The following is a 12,785-nucleotide window of genomic DNA, read 5'->3' on the forward strand; positions in this document are numbered from 1 at the left end:
AGAGACCCCAAAACATAGTTATTAATCATTTGCAAATGACTACCACTACCCCCTGTTGTAAGTCTGCTGTTCAACCAAAGCTAAATTTCTTAATCATTAGAGGAATACTCAGGCATTGAATAAGCCCATGCCAGTGGAATTGTGTTTCTTGTCTTTCCACATTCATGCATAGTATTTTTTCTATTACTTCTCTCCTACAGTTGTACTTCCAATATTGATAATAGAAAAAGTTGAAAACTACAAAAAGATTAGAATCTGGGATTCTTGAATGTTATTTCTGTGCCTTTAAAAAAATATGTTATTCATATGATTCCTAAAATTAACTTAGTTTAATGTTTTAGATTTACCTATTATTTTTCCAGAATTCTTTAGATATAAATATAACTCTGACCCATGAATCTGGAGATCTGGATTCTAATCTTGAGTCTTAACTTCTTTCCTGTACTCCTCAGGTCAAATAGCTGGATGAGCTAAGTGTTAAATACTGGACTTTGAGAATCTGCAAAAAAATCTAAACTTCCACTTACAAAGTTTGTCTAAAAAGTGTTCACCAAACCATTTTCCTTTTTATTAAAGCTAGGAAAGAAGAAAAGAAAAGGCATAAATTATCCTCCTCCTCCTCGTCATCATCCAGTGACTCAGATAGTTCAAGCGATTCTCAGTCCTCTTCTGATTCTTCTGATTCTGAAAGTGCTTCTGAAGAGAAATCAAAAAAAAGAAAGAAGAAACATAGGAAAAATTCTCGTAAACACAAGAAAGAAAAGAAGAAGCGAAAGAAAAGCAAGAAAAGGTCTTAATTTACTTTTACAGTACTGACTTTGTATTCTAATTCTCTTCTGTTTATATATAAATCTATTGGGATTTTGGATCAATTATATGGAACGTGAAAATAGTTAGAAATGTTTCATAGCATGAAGTATAAGACCATTTTGATATTCTACAGTCTATAGATTAAATTTGGGTACATTCATTTTAATGTCAACAAAACCATTCAGTTCATTTTGTCTGAACTCAATGGGTTATATAGGTTTGTATTTTATGGGAGGAATATAAGATTAGTGAAAATTATAAGAAACCAATGATTGTTTTCTTTATTTTCTGTAGCAGTCTCTTGTTTTTTGTTCTTTATTTTTTTTCTTTTCTGTTTTGTCTGAAATAATCTGTGGTTGTACTAAAACTCATCTTTCTAAGCCTGTTGCCTGCAGTTTCTTTACCTATATTTTCAAGTATTTTAAATTTATCAGAGGGCATTGCACATGAAGTATCATATTTTGGTTCCATTTTATTGGAAAATATTTTTTGAGAATGTGATAACAAACAGTTGGTTTTGGTTTTTGGTTGGTTTGTCAGTGGAATGAGTATTTTCCCCATGTAATTGCATCTTTGGTCAGAGATGGGGGACAGAATGATGTATATATTGTACATATTACAAAGGAAAGAAATACCAACAATTGGAAAATCGGGGTAGGTACATAATAACCAAGTGGAATTTGTTTTGTGTGTTTCTATTAAAGCGCATCTAGTGAAAGTGAGGCTGAAAATCTTGAAGCACAACCCCAGTCTACTGTTCGTCCAGAAGAAATCCCTCCAATACCTGAAAATAGATTCCTAATGAGAAAAAGTCCTCCTAAAGCTGATGAAAAAGAAAGGAAGAACAGGGAGAGAGAGAGAGAGTGGTATGTGAATATATTTATTTTATAAACTGCCCTACATTCTCTACTACAGAAGCTTTCTTTTTTAAAAAACCATTTTTGCTTATTTTAGATAAGATTTAATTGGTGACCTTCTCCCAAGATTGGAATTTCTTAATAGGATAATGTTATTAGCAAAGCTCCTTTTTGCTAACCACATAGCTGAAAAGATAAATTTACTTAATTCAGACAGATTTTTGAATAAAAGTTACATTAATTAAAAAAAAACAAGCACTGCAAATGGCAAAATGATATGTTAAGTGGCATTCCAAACAAATTCCATTTAAAACAAGTGTTTTTACTCTGTTATTTGTATACATTAAACTTTTAAGCAAGTAAGAACCTTTATTTTTCAGTTTGTCTGATGGGGGAAAATGCTCTTTTCCTTGCCTGGTTTACAATATTGTGGTATTGAAAATTGACAGCATATTCAAGTACTTTGAAAATTTTTCTACATAAGTTCACATTATTAGTATTAAAAGTTGTTGGTTCTTTATGAATCATTTTAATAATTATGTCCAAAGATAGAAAAAAAGATGGGTATCTATCTTGTATTTATAATTGGAAATAACATATTTAAAAGTGATAAAATTCTGAGCATTCCCCCTATACTTTCACAATATAGTAAAAATATAAAAATAAGTCTTGGTTACTTGAATTGGGATAATTTTGATGGATTGGACTGAGTTTACTCAGTTAATACTCAGTTAATAGGAAATTGTGTTTCTAAGGAAGTAAACATTAAGGAGAAGGTATTTGAACTACTTTAGAATGCATTTTTCAAATATAACATACACAGATATTGTTAGTGCTAATTAAATATTAACTCATTATTATTTGAAAATAAATAGTTTCCCTTTCTGGTATAAAGCATGATATTAAACATTTTGCTAATTCAGACCATCTTATCTCTGTTTAATTCACATTAATTACACTTCTCTATAGTTTATTACCAGTGAACAACTGCTTATAGGATAGTAAGACACTTTAGAATCAGATAGCTTTAAAATTGTTCTCTCAACAGTATGTAGCCTACTCTGAGTTCCTTAACACTATCAAGTTGACTTCATCTTAGTGATGATTATATAACAGTGTTTCTCAACAGGACACAGTTGGCATTTGGGAACAGGATATTTCTTCATCTTCACACATTACAAGATGTTAGCATTCCTGACTTGTCACTCAGTACCAATGGCACCCTGTAGTCACTGGCAGTTGTAAAAACGCTCCCATACTTTTCCAGTTACCTACTAGGGGATTGATAACATTCCTGGTTGAGAACCACTGATTATATATGTAAGACTTTAAATTTATTAGTTTAGATCAGTAAAGCTATGTTCTCCAGATTTATTTTTATAAAATAATGTTTTTAAATTTTCCCTTTGCTTTCTTCTAGTAATCTACTTAACTCCCAGCCTGCTTCATACCAGAGGAGACTTTTAGTTACTAGGTCTGGCAGGAAAATTAAAGGAAGAGGACCAAGGGTAGGTGATTCTTTTCCCAGAAGTCCTAATAGTATTGCATTTATCTTAAATAATCCTAGAGTGTTTCTTAAGTATTGTTTTATATATAAGTAGTTAAAATTTAGAGTAGATATGGATATTGAATTATATGTTCTCTTTTTATAGTAACTTCTTTTGTGTTGGTTCTTCCACATTGAAAATCCATGGGATGTTAATGGATTTTACATGTACATGGTATAAAATGAGATTGAGGTCTTTCTTGTACCCCTTTGTTACTTCCTGACTGCTGTGTCCCTATGCTTGTTAACAATTAACCCTATTCTTATATTTCATACTCCTTCTCTTCACTGGATTCTCCTCATCAGAATTTAAATATCTTCTTGTTTTTTCAAAACTTTTAACCAACATGGCTATACTTAGTATATTATTTCTTCACTTCCTACTCATTCCTCACCCATTTCAGTTTGTCTTCTGCCATTCTGCTGAAAACAGCACTTGCTTTATGGTCAGTTCCATGTCACAGAATTCATTGGATCTTTTCAGTCTTTGTCTTATTTTAATCTCCCTCCTGTAATACTCTTTCCCCTTTGCTTCCATCATCTTTTCTTCCTGCCTCTGGCCAGTCTATCTTAAATTTCCAATGCTAGTTCATGCTTTTCTATCTGATCTTTAAATATTGTAATACCTCAGGGTTCTAACTCTTCTCACTCTGCATATGCTTCTTGGGCAATATCATCACTCTCATAACTTCACTGGGTACCTGTATGCTGATAACTGTCAGTTTTTCATCTGCCTTTCTGGCACCAAAGGTTTATTTGATGACCATTTAGGTGCCTGTTGGGCGCTTTAAACTCATCATATACAATGGTAAGCATAAACACTTCTTCAGGCCTGACCCTCCTTTAGATTTCTGGTCTCAGTGACAGACACTGCCACCTGTGCAAGTACTTAAACCTGAAGCCCAAGAATCATTTTGTTTCTCCCCTTTCTTTCCTACCTTATATAACTTATCCATCACCAAATCCTGTCAGTTCAACCTCAACCTCCCAAATACTCTGAAATCTATCTGCTTCTCTCAAGCTCCACTCCTACCATCTTAGTTCAGTTCACCATTGTATATTTTCTGAACTATAAATGGCTTCCTAACTATTCTCATGGCAGTTCTCAAACTGTTTTGTCTTCGGACCTCTTTACACTCTTAAAAATGATTGAGGATTCAAAAGAGCTTTTGCTGATGTGGGATATAGCTATCGATATTTACTGTTTTAGAACTTAAACCGAAGAAATATTTAAAACAAGAACATATAAACATACATTTCATTAGCAATGAAAGCAAAGATATCAAACCACATTATGCCTCATTGATTTCCTTCCTGAAAATAGGGAAATTTAGTTATTTTAGAAGGCATGGAAATATCAGACATTTTTTTGAACCTAGAAATATGTGCACTTTAGCAATTGTTATAATGCTTTTATATTTTTATATATAAATTTTTTTCCCTCTTTTTTTAAAGCGTTATCGAACTCCTTCTAGATCCAGATCAAGGGATCGTTTCAGACGTAGTGAAACTCCTCCACATTGGAGGCAGGAGATGCAGAGAGCTCAAAGAATGAGGGTATCAAGTGGTGAAAGATGGATCAAAGGGGATAAGTAAGATTTAACTCTTATTTCAAATGTAGTAACAAGTATTTTTTTAACTATTTAAAATTATTGCATTTAAAGCCATTTCAGTTGTTTCTGAATGTCTTAAGGAAAATAGAATATCATTTCAGCAATAATGGACACCATTGTTTACCTAATAAAGTTTCCCCAAAACTTTTTTTCTTCATTTTTTAGGAGTGAGTTAAATGAAATAAAAGAAAATCAAAGAAGCCCAGTTAGAGTAAAAGAGAAAAAAATAACTGATCATAGGCATGTTTCTGAGAGTCCAAACAGAAAAAGTGAAAAGGAAAAGAAAGTTAAAGACCATAAATCTAACAGCAAAGAGAGAGACATCAGAAGAAATACAGAAAAAGATGATAAATATAAAAACAAGGTAAAGAAAAGGGCCAAATCGAAAAGTAGGAGTAAGAGCAAAGAGAAATCCAAGAGTAAGGAAAGAGATACAAAGCATAATAGACATGAAGAAAAGAGGATGAGGTCAAGGAGTAAAGAAAGGGATCATGAGAATGTTAAAGAAAAAGAAAAGTCTGATTCTAAAGGAAAAGATCAGGAAAGGAGTAGAAGTAAAGAGAAGTCTAAACAGTTAGAATCCAAAAGCAATGAGCATGATCATAATAAAAGTAAGGACAAGGACAGACGTGCACAGTCTAGGAGTAGAGAACGCGATGTAACTAAAGGCAAACACAGTTACAATAGTAGAACAAGGGAACGAAGCAGAAGTAGGGACAGGAGCAGAAGAGTGCGGTCTAGAAGCCATGACCGAGATCGCAGCAGAAGCAAGGAGTATCATAGATACAGAGAACAGGAGTACAGGAGAAGAGGAAGGTCACGCAGCCGAGAGAGAAGAGCAACGCCAGGAAGATCAAGAAGTAAAGATAGGAGGAGAAGGAGGAGAGATTCACGGAGTTCAGAGAGAGAAGAAAGTCAAAGCAGAAACAAAGAAAAATACAGAAACCAAGAAAGTAAAAGTTCACACAGGAAAGAGAATTCTGAGGGTGAGAAGAGAATGTACTCTAAAAATCGTGATCATAGTAGCTCAAATAGTAACAGGGAAAAAAAGGCTGATAGAGATCAAAGTCCGTTCTCAAAAATGAAACAAAGTAATCAGGACAGTGAATTAAAGTTCTCCACTTTGAAAAATAAGGAGGATGAGAAGACCAGATCCTCAGTGGAAAAAGAAAACCAAAAATCAAAGGGTCAAGAAAATGACCACACACATGATAAAAATAAAAAATTTGATCATGAATCAAGCCCTGGAACAGATGAAGACAAAAGTGGATGAGTGAGTTATATAAACTTATTTCCATTCTGTCTCAAATTTTAAGTTTTAGAGACTTGCTGATGAATCCCCTTTATGTTGTTTTCTTTTCATTGTTTTGGGTTTATGTTTGTCCTTTTTTTTTTTTTTTCCAATGTGGACTTTATTGAGTCGATCTTTTGATAATCTGCAACCTGGATAATTTGTACTGCAAAAGTTTTAATAAACTTGAAATGAGAAAAACACTTTGGTGTAATACTGTGTGCTGTGTTTAACTATTTCATGTATGCATTTTTGTGTTGCAACAATCAGCCAGTAGCAAACATGCTATTCTACACCCTAATTTGTTTTGTGATCGGCCAGTTGGAAACAAACATAACTGATTGTTGGAATACATTGTTACAAAAGCTTGTGTTTCTCATGATTAAAGTAACCTTAGAAGCCACTAGGTAGAAGAAATCTTGTGTAGATTTTTCTATTGCATTTATAACAGAGGCTTGTAGCAGCAGCTTTTAATTACACAGAAGTGGGACCCTAATAACTTGAGATATTAAGTCATTACTTTTGATTTTATAGTAATTTGTGCTTTAAAATAGATAGTTATTTATATTGCACTTCATGTTACTCTATATAGTTCTACCGGTAGCTTGTTTCATATTAATATTTTTCCTCTTTAGTTTTGTTTTACTTCACTGTCTGTAAATATAGTTGAGTATTTTTTTTCAGTTGATGTACTGATTGGGCTTGGCTTGCTGTTACACAGCATCTAACAAGAACTGTACCTTGAAGATCAGGTTGTAATTCTCAATTCTGTGTTGCTGTTGGTCTGAAGAGATGAAACTTGCTTTGGGGGAATGTTTTATTATTATTATTATTACCATTACCCTTCTCTAAAATGAAAAAACTAGTTTTCTCACTAAAACATACCACTTGTGCAGGTCTTTATGTTAGATTCTAAAAATTGTTAGTATTGACACATTAACTTAGATTTCTCTTTTTGGCCACTGACCTATATAGAGTTGAGTATTAATGTTGCATGTTTTTTTTTTTTTTTTTTTTAACTTGAACTGACTTCTCTAACTCTCATAACTGTGAGTTTCAACTGGCAAGAAAATGCATCTTTTTAATCTATGTATCACAGTAGGCTGTAGCATGTTTATGACTCTGGTTTCTTCTATTCAGGGGGCTTTATACCATACTGTTAATCATTATTTTAACTTGGCATGTATAACATTGCCACGTAGAGTAGAAAGTTGCAAAATTTGATAGCTTACAGTGTGAAACACTAAAGATATCCAAAGTCCGTTTAGAATTTTGTGTGTGGTATATTGCTATTTTAGTGATGTGTGGCCTTTTATTCTGTAATTTCTCTTCTAAATAAAATATTGAACATCCAGTAAACACAAAACCTGCCTCATTTGAAAAGAAATTTCAGAATTCCAATTAGTAGCTGCCTCTCAAGTGCTTTTGTACTTTAATATTTGTCAGTAGTGTCAAATAGCTACTCTGTTACCAAGGTAGCTCCTTCATAAACCCAGTAGCTACGTAATGTTATTTGTACTGAGCAAAGCAATGCTTATTAGCATAATACTTCCCATTATTGATTAATACAGTAATGATACATTTGGCATTGTGGTAGCCATTTATATAACAAATAGGGTAATGATTGTTTGCAATATCTTGAAACAAATATCCGTAGCAGAGTCTTACCAAATTTTTTTCCTGATGGTAAAAGTAATAGATGTTTATGATAATCCAGGGTGGTTGATTCCTTAGAGACTTTGACCACAAACCTTAGAGATAATTGAGTCTTGAGTCCCCAAGCTGTATAATGTTATATATTTTAAATTAGTTATTGTTTGTCTTAAATTCAGTAAACTGCATTTAAAAAGTCTTTGTTATAAACTATTTGAGCTTCAAGAAAGGTGCTGTTTAAGAAAGGATTTCTAATAATTATATTTAAAAAAAAAAACATGCTAAGTAAAAATACTTCTATGTTGTCTGATCCCAGACCTTTATCCACTAAGATTATAGACAAGTAACCATAGGGGAAAAAAATAGTAGTTTCTTTAAGTAGTATTCTGTTTTGGTCATCAAAGAAGCAATTCCATGCTAAACATTATTTATAAGCCTTTAAAAAAAAACTTTGTTAGCTGTTTTTACAATAGAACAGATATGTGAAGGAGTTGAAGTGAGAGATGACAATCAGCTAGATTTTATTTTCAGATTATAAATAACATTTAGAAAATGATCAAGCAGCATTAATTGTACCTCATCTGCCTTTGCATCTGAATAGTACACCAATCAAATGATCCTTTCATTACAGTTTTAATAGTTGTGCAACCTTTAGTTTTTACTTTGAACAGCTCTGTTTTCCTAAAAGTCAACTATTTAATTCTTTACTGCCAAATTGATAATAGTTACGTTTGAGCTTACAGTTTACCTCAAAGTATGTTTGATTTAATATCTTCTTAAAGGTATTTAAATTAGTTTGTTTATTGCTTGATTGGCAATATATGAGAAATTTTTTCATGATTATTTCATGTGAATTCTTTTTCTGGGTAAACCATCTGCCACAGAAATTGACACTGCAGAGAGATTAATGTTAAAGAGCTTGTAGAGAAGCTACTAGGTTGCTTTAAAACATTTTAAAATTACTCTGTAGGTAGTGAGGTCATAGAGCATTGTAGTTTCTAAGTTTCTTAATCAGATCCCTCACAGAAGTTTCAAATAATTTGTCTTATAAATCCATCTTTGCACAAGTGTAATATTGATTCATACTGGCTTTGCCTAATGGCCTTTGATTCTGTACTCAGTGGAATATATGAAACTGAAAAGTAAAAATTTCTTAATATTGGGGATGGGAACATACTGGGCTTCTCATGTTTTCAGTAGTAGTAATTACTGACAGTTCTAAAATTTGTTTTCAGGTTAGTGTGTGGAACAAATTAGTATGGTTTTAGTAGTTGATTTTGCTTTTACTCTGGGTGACAGTTTTTTTCATCACACTTTGAACCTTTATGGAATTTGAAAAATTCCATCAGCAAGGTTGGAGAAGGGAGTTGTTGAGGGGTTTTGTTTGTTTTTATGTACTGGAGGGGGGAGTGGTGGGATTGATTTGTGTGTCTGCCCCGCCACCCTTTTCAAGCAAATTCCTATGTTTACCAAAAGCACATGCTGTATATTTTGTTCCCCCTTTGTGTGTTTATAGTATTTTGAAGGATAAATGAATTGGGTATTTGTATGTGGGGATATTAAAAGTTATGGCTGCTCTCTTTACAGAAGGGAAAAACAAATGAAGTTAATGCACTTCTTTTCCTAGCTCAGAAGTCACTGTGATGTATATTTTTTTAATGAAATTTAGGAATAAAGCTGTTGTTGCAATTGTATAATTAGTTTTTAATGCTGCTTCTCATCATTAGTCTAGTAACTGTTAAACTGTTTTCTGCAAAATGCATTTTACAGAATTTAAACTCTGAAACCATCAACTTTTATAGTTAAATATTGTATAAAATAAACTATACTATCATAAACAGTTTGTTTTTGTATTTTTTAAATCATTGTATTATCTTATTTGGCCTTTATTTTTATTAAAAGCTAAATAATGAATATAAATTAATTAAAATAATACTTTTATTTTTACCCATGGGGATACAGAAATTGTATTAGGAAAAAACTGAGCAAAGAGTTTAACAATGCTGAACTTCTTTTAAGAATTTAGCCAGCAGTGACAATTTCCAGGTTTAGGAATAAGTTCTAGTGTAATTGTTTAATCATAGTGCTTCACATTGCAAGGTGTCTTTTGCCTCAGCAGACTTTTAAGGTTATACATGGAATTTGCATTACTGTCAACTGGAATGCTACTATTTGCTTTTTAATTCCTCCAAATTTCTCAGCAGCAGGAACACTGTATTATATTCTGTGCCTGCCAGCTTTAATATAACACCATTGTAAAGCCATATAAATGTTAATTGAGTTTGTAAAACAGATTGTCTAGTTTTTGGTTTCTTGTTTATTTTTGGTTTTATTTAAATTAGACATATTTAGGGAAAATGAACCTAGTTAACTTGAGAGTTAGTCACTGAGAATATATATGCCTAAGTAAAAACATTCTGACCATTCAGTGGTTTATATGTGTTAGCAGGTGAATATTATTAAACTCTCAAATTCTGGACTGTTTTTAAATGTTTTATTAAGCCAGGAGAATATGTAAAATGTGAGTGCTTCATATGGACTGTGCAAATTTGTTATTAAAATACTTTTAGTTTCAATGTGCTTTTTCTATTTTCATTGCTTTCTAGGTTTCTTTCCTAAACATGTTTCCTAACCTAGTACTGTGTTTCTTTTTTAAGTGCGGATTCATAATTTTTACGCCTCCCTCACCCCACTAAGTCCTCTCAATACCCAAAATGTCCTAGTTCCAGTTTACATCTTTGCCACAAATTTTAGCTATGGTTTCTTTTATCAAATTAGCAGATCAGAGCAGTTGTGTAGTAATAGGTGCAGGTTGTACAATATTATGAATATACTTAATGCCACTGAATATTCTTTTTTTTTTTTTTTTCTTTTTTGTGGTACTCGGGCCTCTCACTGCTGTGGCTTCTCCCGTTGCGGAGCACAGACTCTGGACGCCCAGGCCCAGTGGCCATGGCTCACGGGCCTAGCCACTCCGTGGCATGTGGGATCTTCCCGGACCGGGGCACGAACCCGTGTCCCCTGCATCGGCAGGCGGATTCTCAACCACTGCGCCACCAGGGAAGCCCTGAATATTCTTAAATGGCTAAAATTATACGTTTGGTTGTGTATGTGTTTTATCAAAATAAAAAATGGAATCTGACTTAATCTTGAGTGGGGAAGAATCAATTAGATCAGACGTAATTGTACTTAGATGAAAAGCAGCTTTATTAACAAATTATAAGCATATAATTCACTTGAATTTTGTAGCTCTTGTAGCTCATAATATTAGCTATGACTTAGTATTCTTAAAAATTAACTTTTTTCTACCATGTAAAACCTAGCCTTCCCTTAGACTTTTGAAAATTATTATATTTTGTTCCCAGAGAGGTATAAAAAGGGAGCTGGACTCCAGTGCTATCATTTGCCTGATAGCTGGGTCTTAATACACCTCTCTCCACAAAAACTGGTCCACGACCACCTCCAGGTCCTTCCTGTACAGCTTTTACAAGAGGATAAATATATTTGTTTGTTGATTCAGACTCAGATTCAATTACTTCTCTGGCGTAATCCTGAAATTCCTTCTCCTTTTCAGCCACAATAGCTTCAGTAAGTCTGCAGTACTCTAATTCTCCTTGTTTTGCTTTCAGTGCATTAAATTTATTTTTGGCCTATTTGGGAAGGAAAGAAAAAAATTACTTTGTATTAGTAAAAAGAAAATCAATTTTCTAAATATATGTAGCATTTGAAGTTGTAGATAGAGCTTTCTAAACTCATTGATATTTGACAAGTCCTGACTTAACAACTATATACTATAATTTATTTCAGGAATTCTCCCATGCTTCTCACAATAGTATCATGTTCAAAGTAGTGGCTCAGTATTATGTGATGGTACATCTTCAAACAATGCAGCATGAAATTAAGATTAAAAATCAAATAACCAAGTTTAAAATCCTGTTTCTACCATTTAGAAGATGTGTACTTTGACAAGTGTAGAAGACATATCAATCGCTGTCCCCATCCATCCACTGTCCTGAAGGAATGCACCCAAACCCACTGTCCCAGATCAGCCAGATACATATACCATGTGACTCAGCCACCTAAGATTAAGTGAGCAGTGAATATCTGAATTAAGTGGTTAAACAAGTTACATTCTCTTTCCCAAGAATTTGAAGTTGGAACAAGTGACATTTATCAGTGTTGGAGCTAGGTAGAATAAGTAAGCAATCTACCTACCAAAAGCCAGTTTACTAACATTTCATAATTTTTTTCTTTTAACTTTATAATTTACAAAACCATTGTTCCTTTAACTGCTTATATGAGGTGACTAATGGGTTTTTAAAGATTTCTATAAAGTTTTGGTTGACACCTTTTCATTGTGTCTTCTCAGAAGCATTTTAAGAAATGCTGAGTTGATCAAAAATTAAGATTTTTGTCTACTTATGAATATAGTATTCATGAAAGTGTATTTCAAACTCAGTAACGAACACTTCAGCATAAAATAGTAGCTTAAACTGGATAGATCTACCAGGAATTGAAATTTGTGAGGAAATAAAACAACCATATGAATACAGAGTACCAAATTTTTGTTAGTGCTACGTTTCAAAACAGGCTTTCATGCTATTTGTTGAATAGGGGATAGGATACTAGGAGTTTGAAAAAATAGAAAATGACATTCAATAACATTAGGAAAAAATGAGAAGAGACTAAGAACCATCATCAATGGTAAAATGCTGTAATTTGGGATCTTAACAAGGAGTAGTTGGGATATACTGTATTGGTTTGGTAGCAGTTTTGTAGAAAGATTTTGAGGGAACAGGGAGAAATATTTGAAGTACAGAAAAGAAATGAGAATGGAAGGAAAGGTAACCATAATGGAATATATGACTGGTACCTTAAACTTTATATACATTAAGCATAAATACAGATTTGTAAAGAAACTTAAAATACTGGTTTAAAATCCTAAAAATTATAACACATGGGGGTAAAGTAACAAATACCGTTGGAGGATGCTAGAGAGCTAATTATTTTGAAAA

General features: G+C 32.9%; 2 protein-coding genes across 13 annotated transcripts in view; one reads left to right on the forward strand and one right to left on the reverse strand.

Annotated features, from left to right (window-relative positions):
* PPIG (peptidylprolyl isomerase G) overlaps positions 1–9,605 on the forward strand; it is a 44,300-nt gene extending 34,695 nt beyond the window's left edge. For all 12 annotated transcript variants that reach the window (XM_067026254.1, XM_059053518.2, XM_067026256.1 and 9 more), the window contains 5 exons: positions 577–790; positions 1,515–1,676; positions 3,088–3,175; positions 4,669–4,805; positions 4,992–9,605. In XM_067026254.1, coding sequence (XP_066882355.1) covers positions 577–790; positions 1,515–1,676; positions 3,088–3,175; positions 4,669–4,805; positions 4,992–6,099 — 1,709 coding nt within the window. In that variant the 3' untranslated portion in view covers positions 6,100–9,605. The remainder of the gene's footprint in view (positions 1–576; positions 791–1,514; positions 1,677–3,087; positions 3,176–4,668; positions 4,806–4,991) is intronic.
* Positions 9,606–10,961: 1,356 nt separating this feature from the next.
* The window catches only part of CFAP210 (cilia and flagella associated protein 210), a 34,355-nt gene continuing 32,531 nt past the window's right edge, over positions 10,962–12,785 (reverse strand). The window contains exon 9 of the mRNA XM_059053539.2: positions 10,962–11,420. Coding sequence (XP_058909522.1) covers positions 11,076–11,420 — 345 coding nt within the window. The 3' untranslated portion in view covers positions 10,962–11,075. The remainder of the gene's footprint in view (positions 11,421–12,785) is intronic.

Source organism: Kogia breviceps, chromosome 2 (genome assembly GCF_026419965.1).
Source record: "Kogia breviceps isolate mKogBre1 chromosome 2, mKogBre1 haplotype 1, whole genome shotgun sequence".
NCBI lineage: Eukaryota > Metazoa > Chordata > Mammalia > Artiodactyla > Physeteridae > Kogia > Kogia breviceps.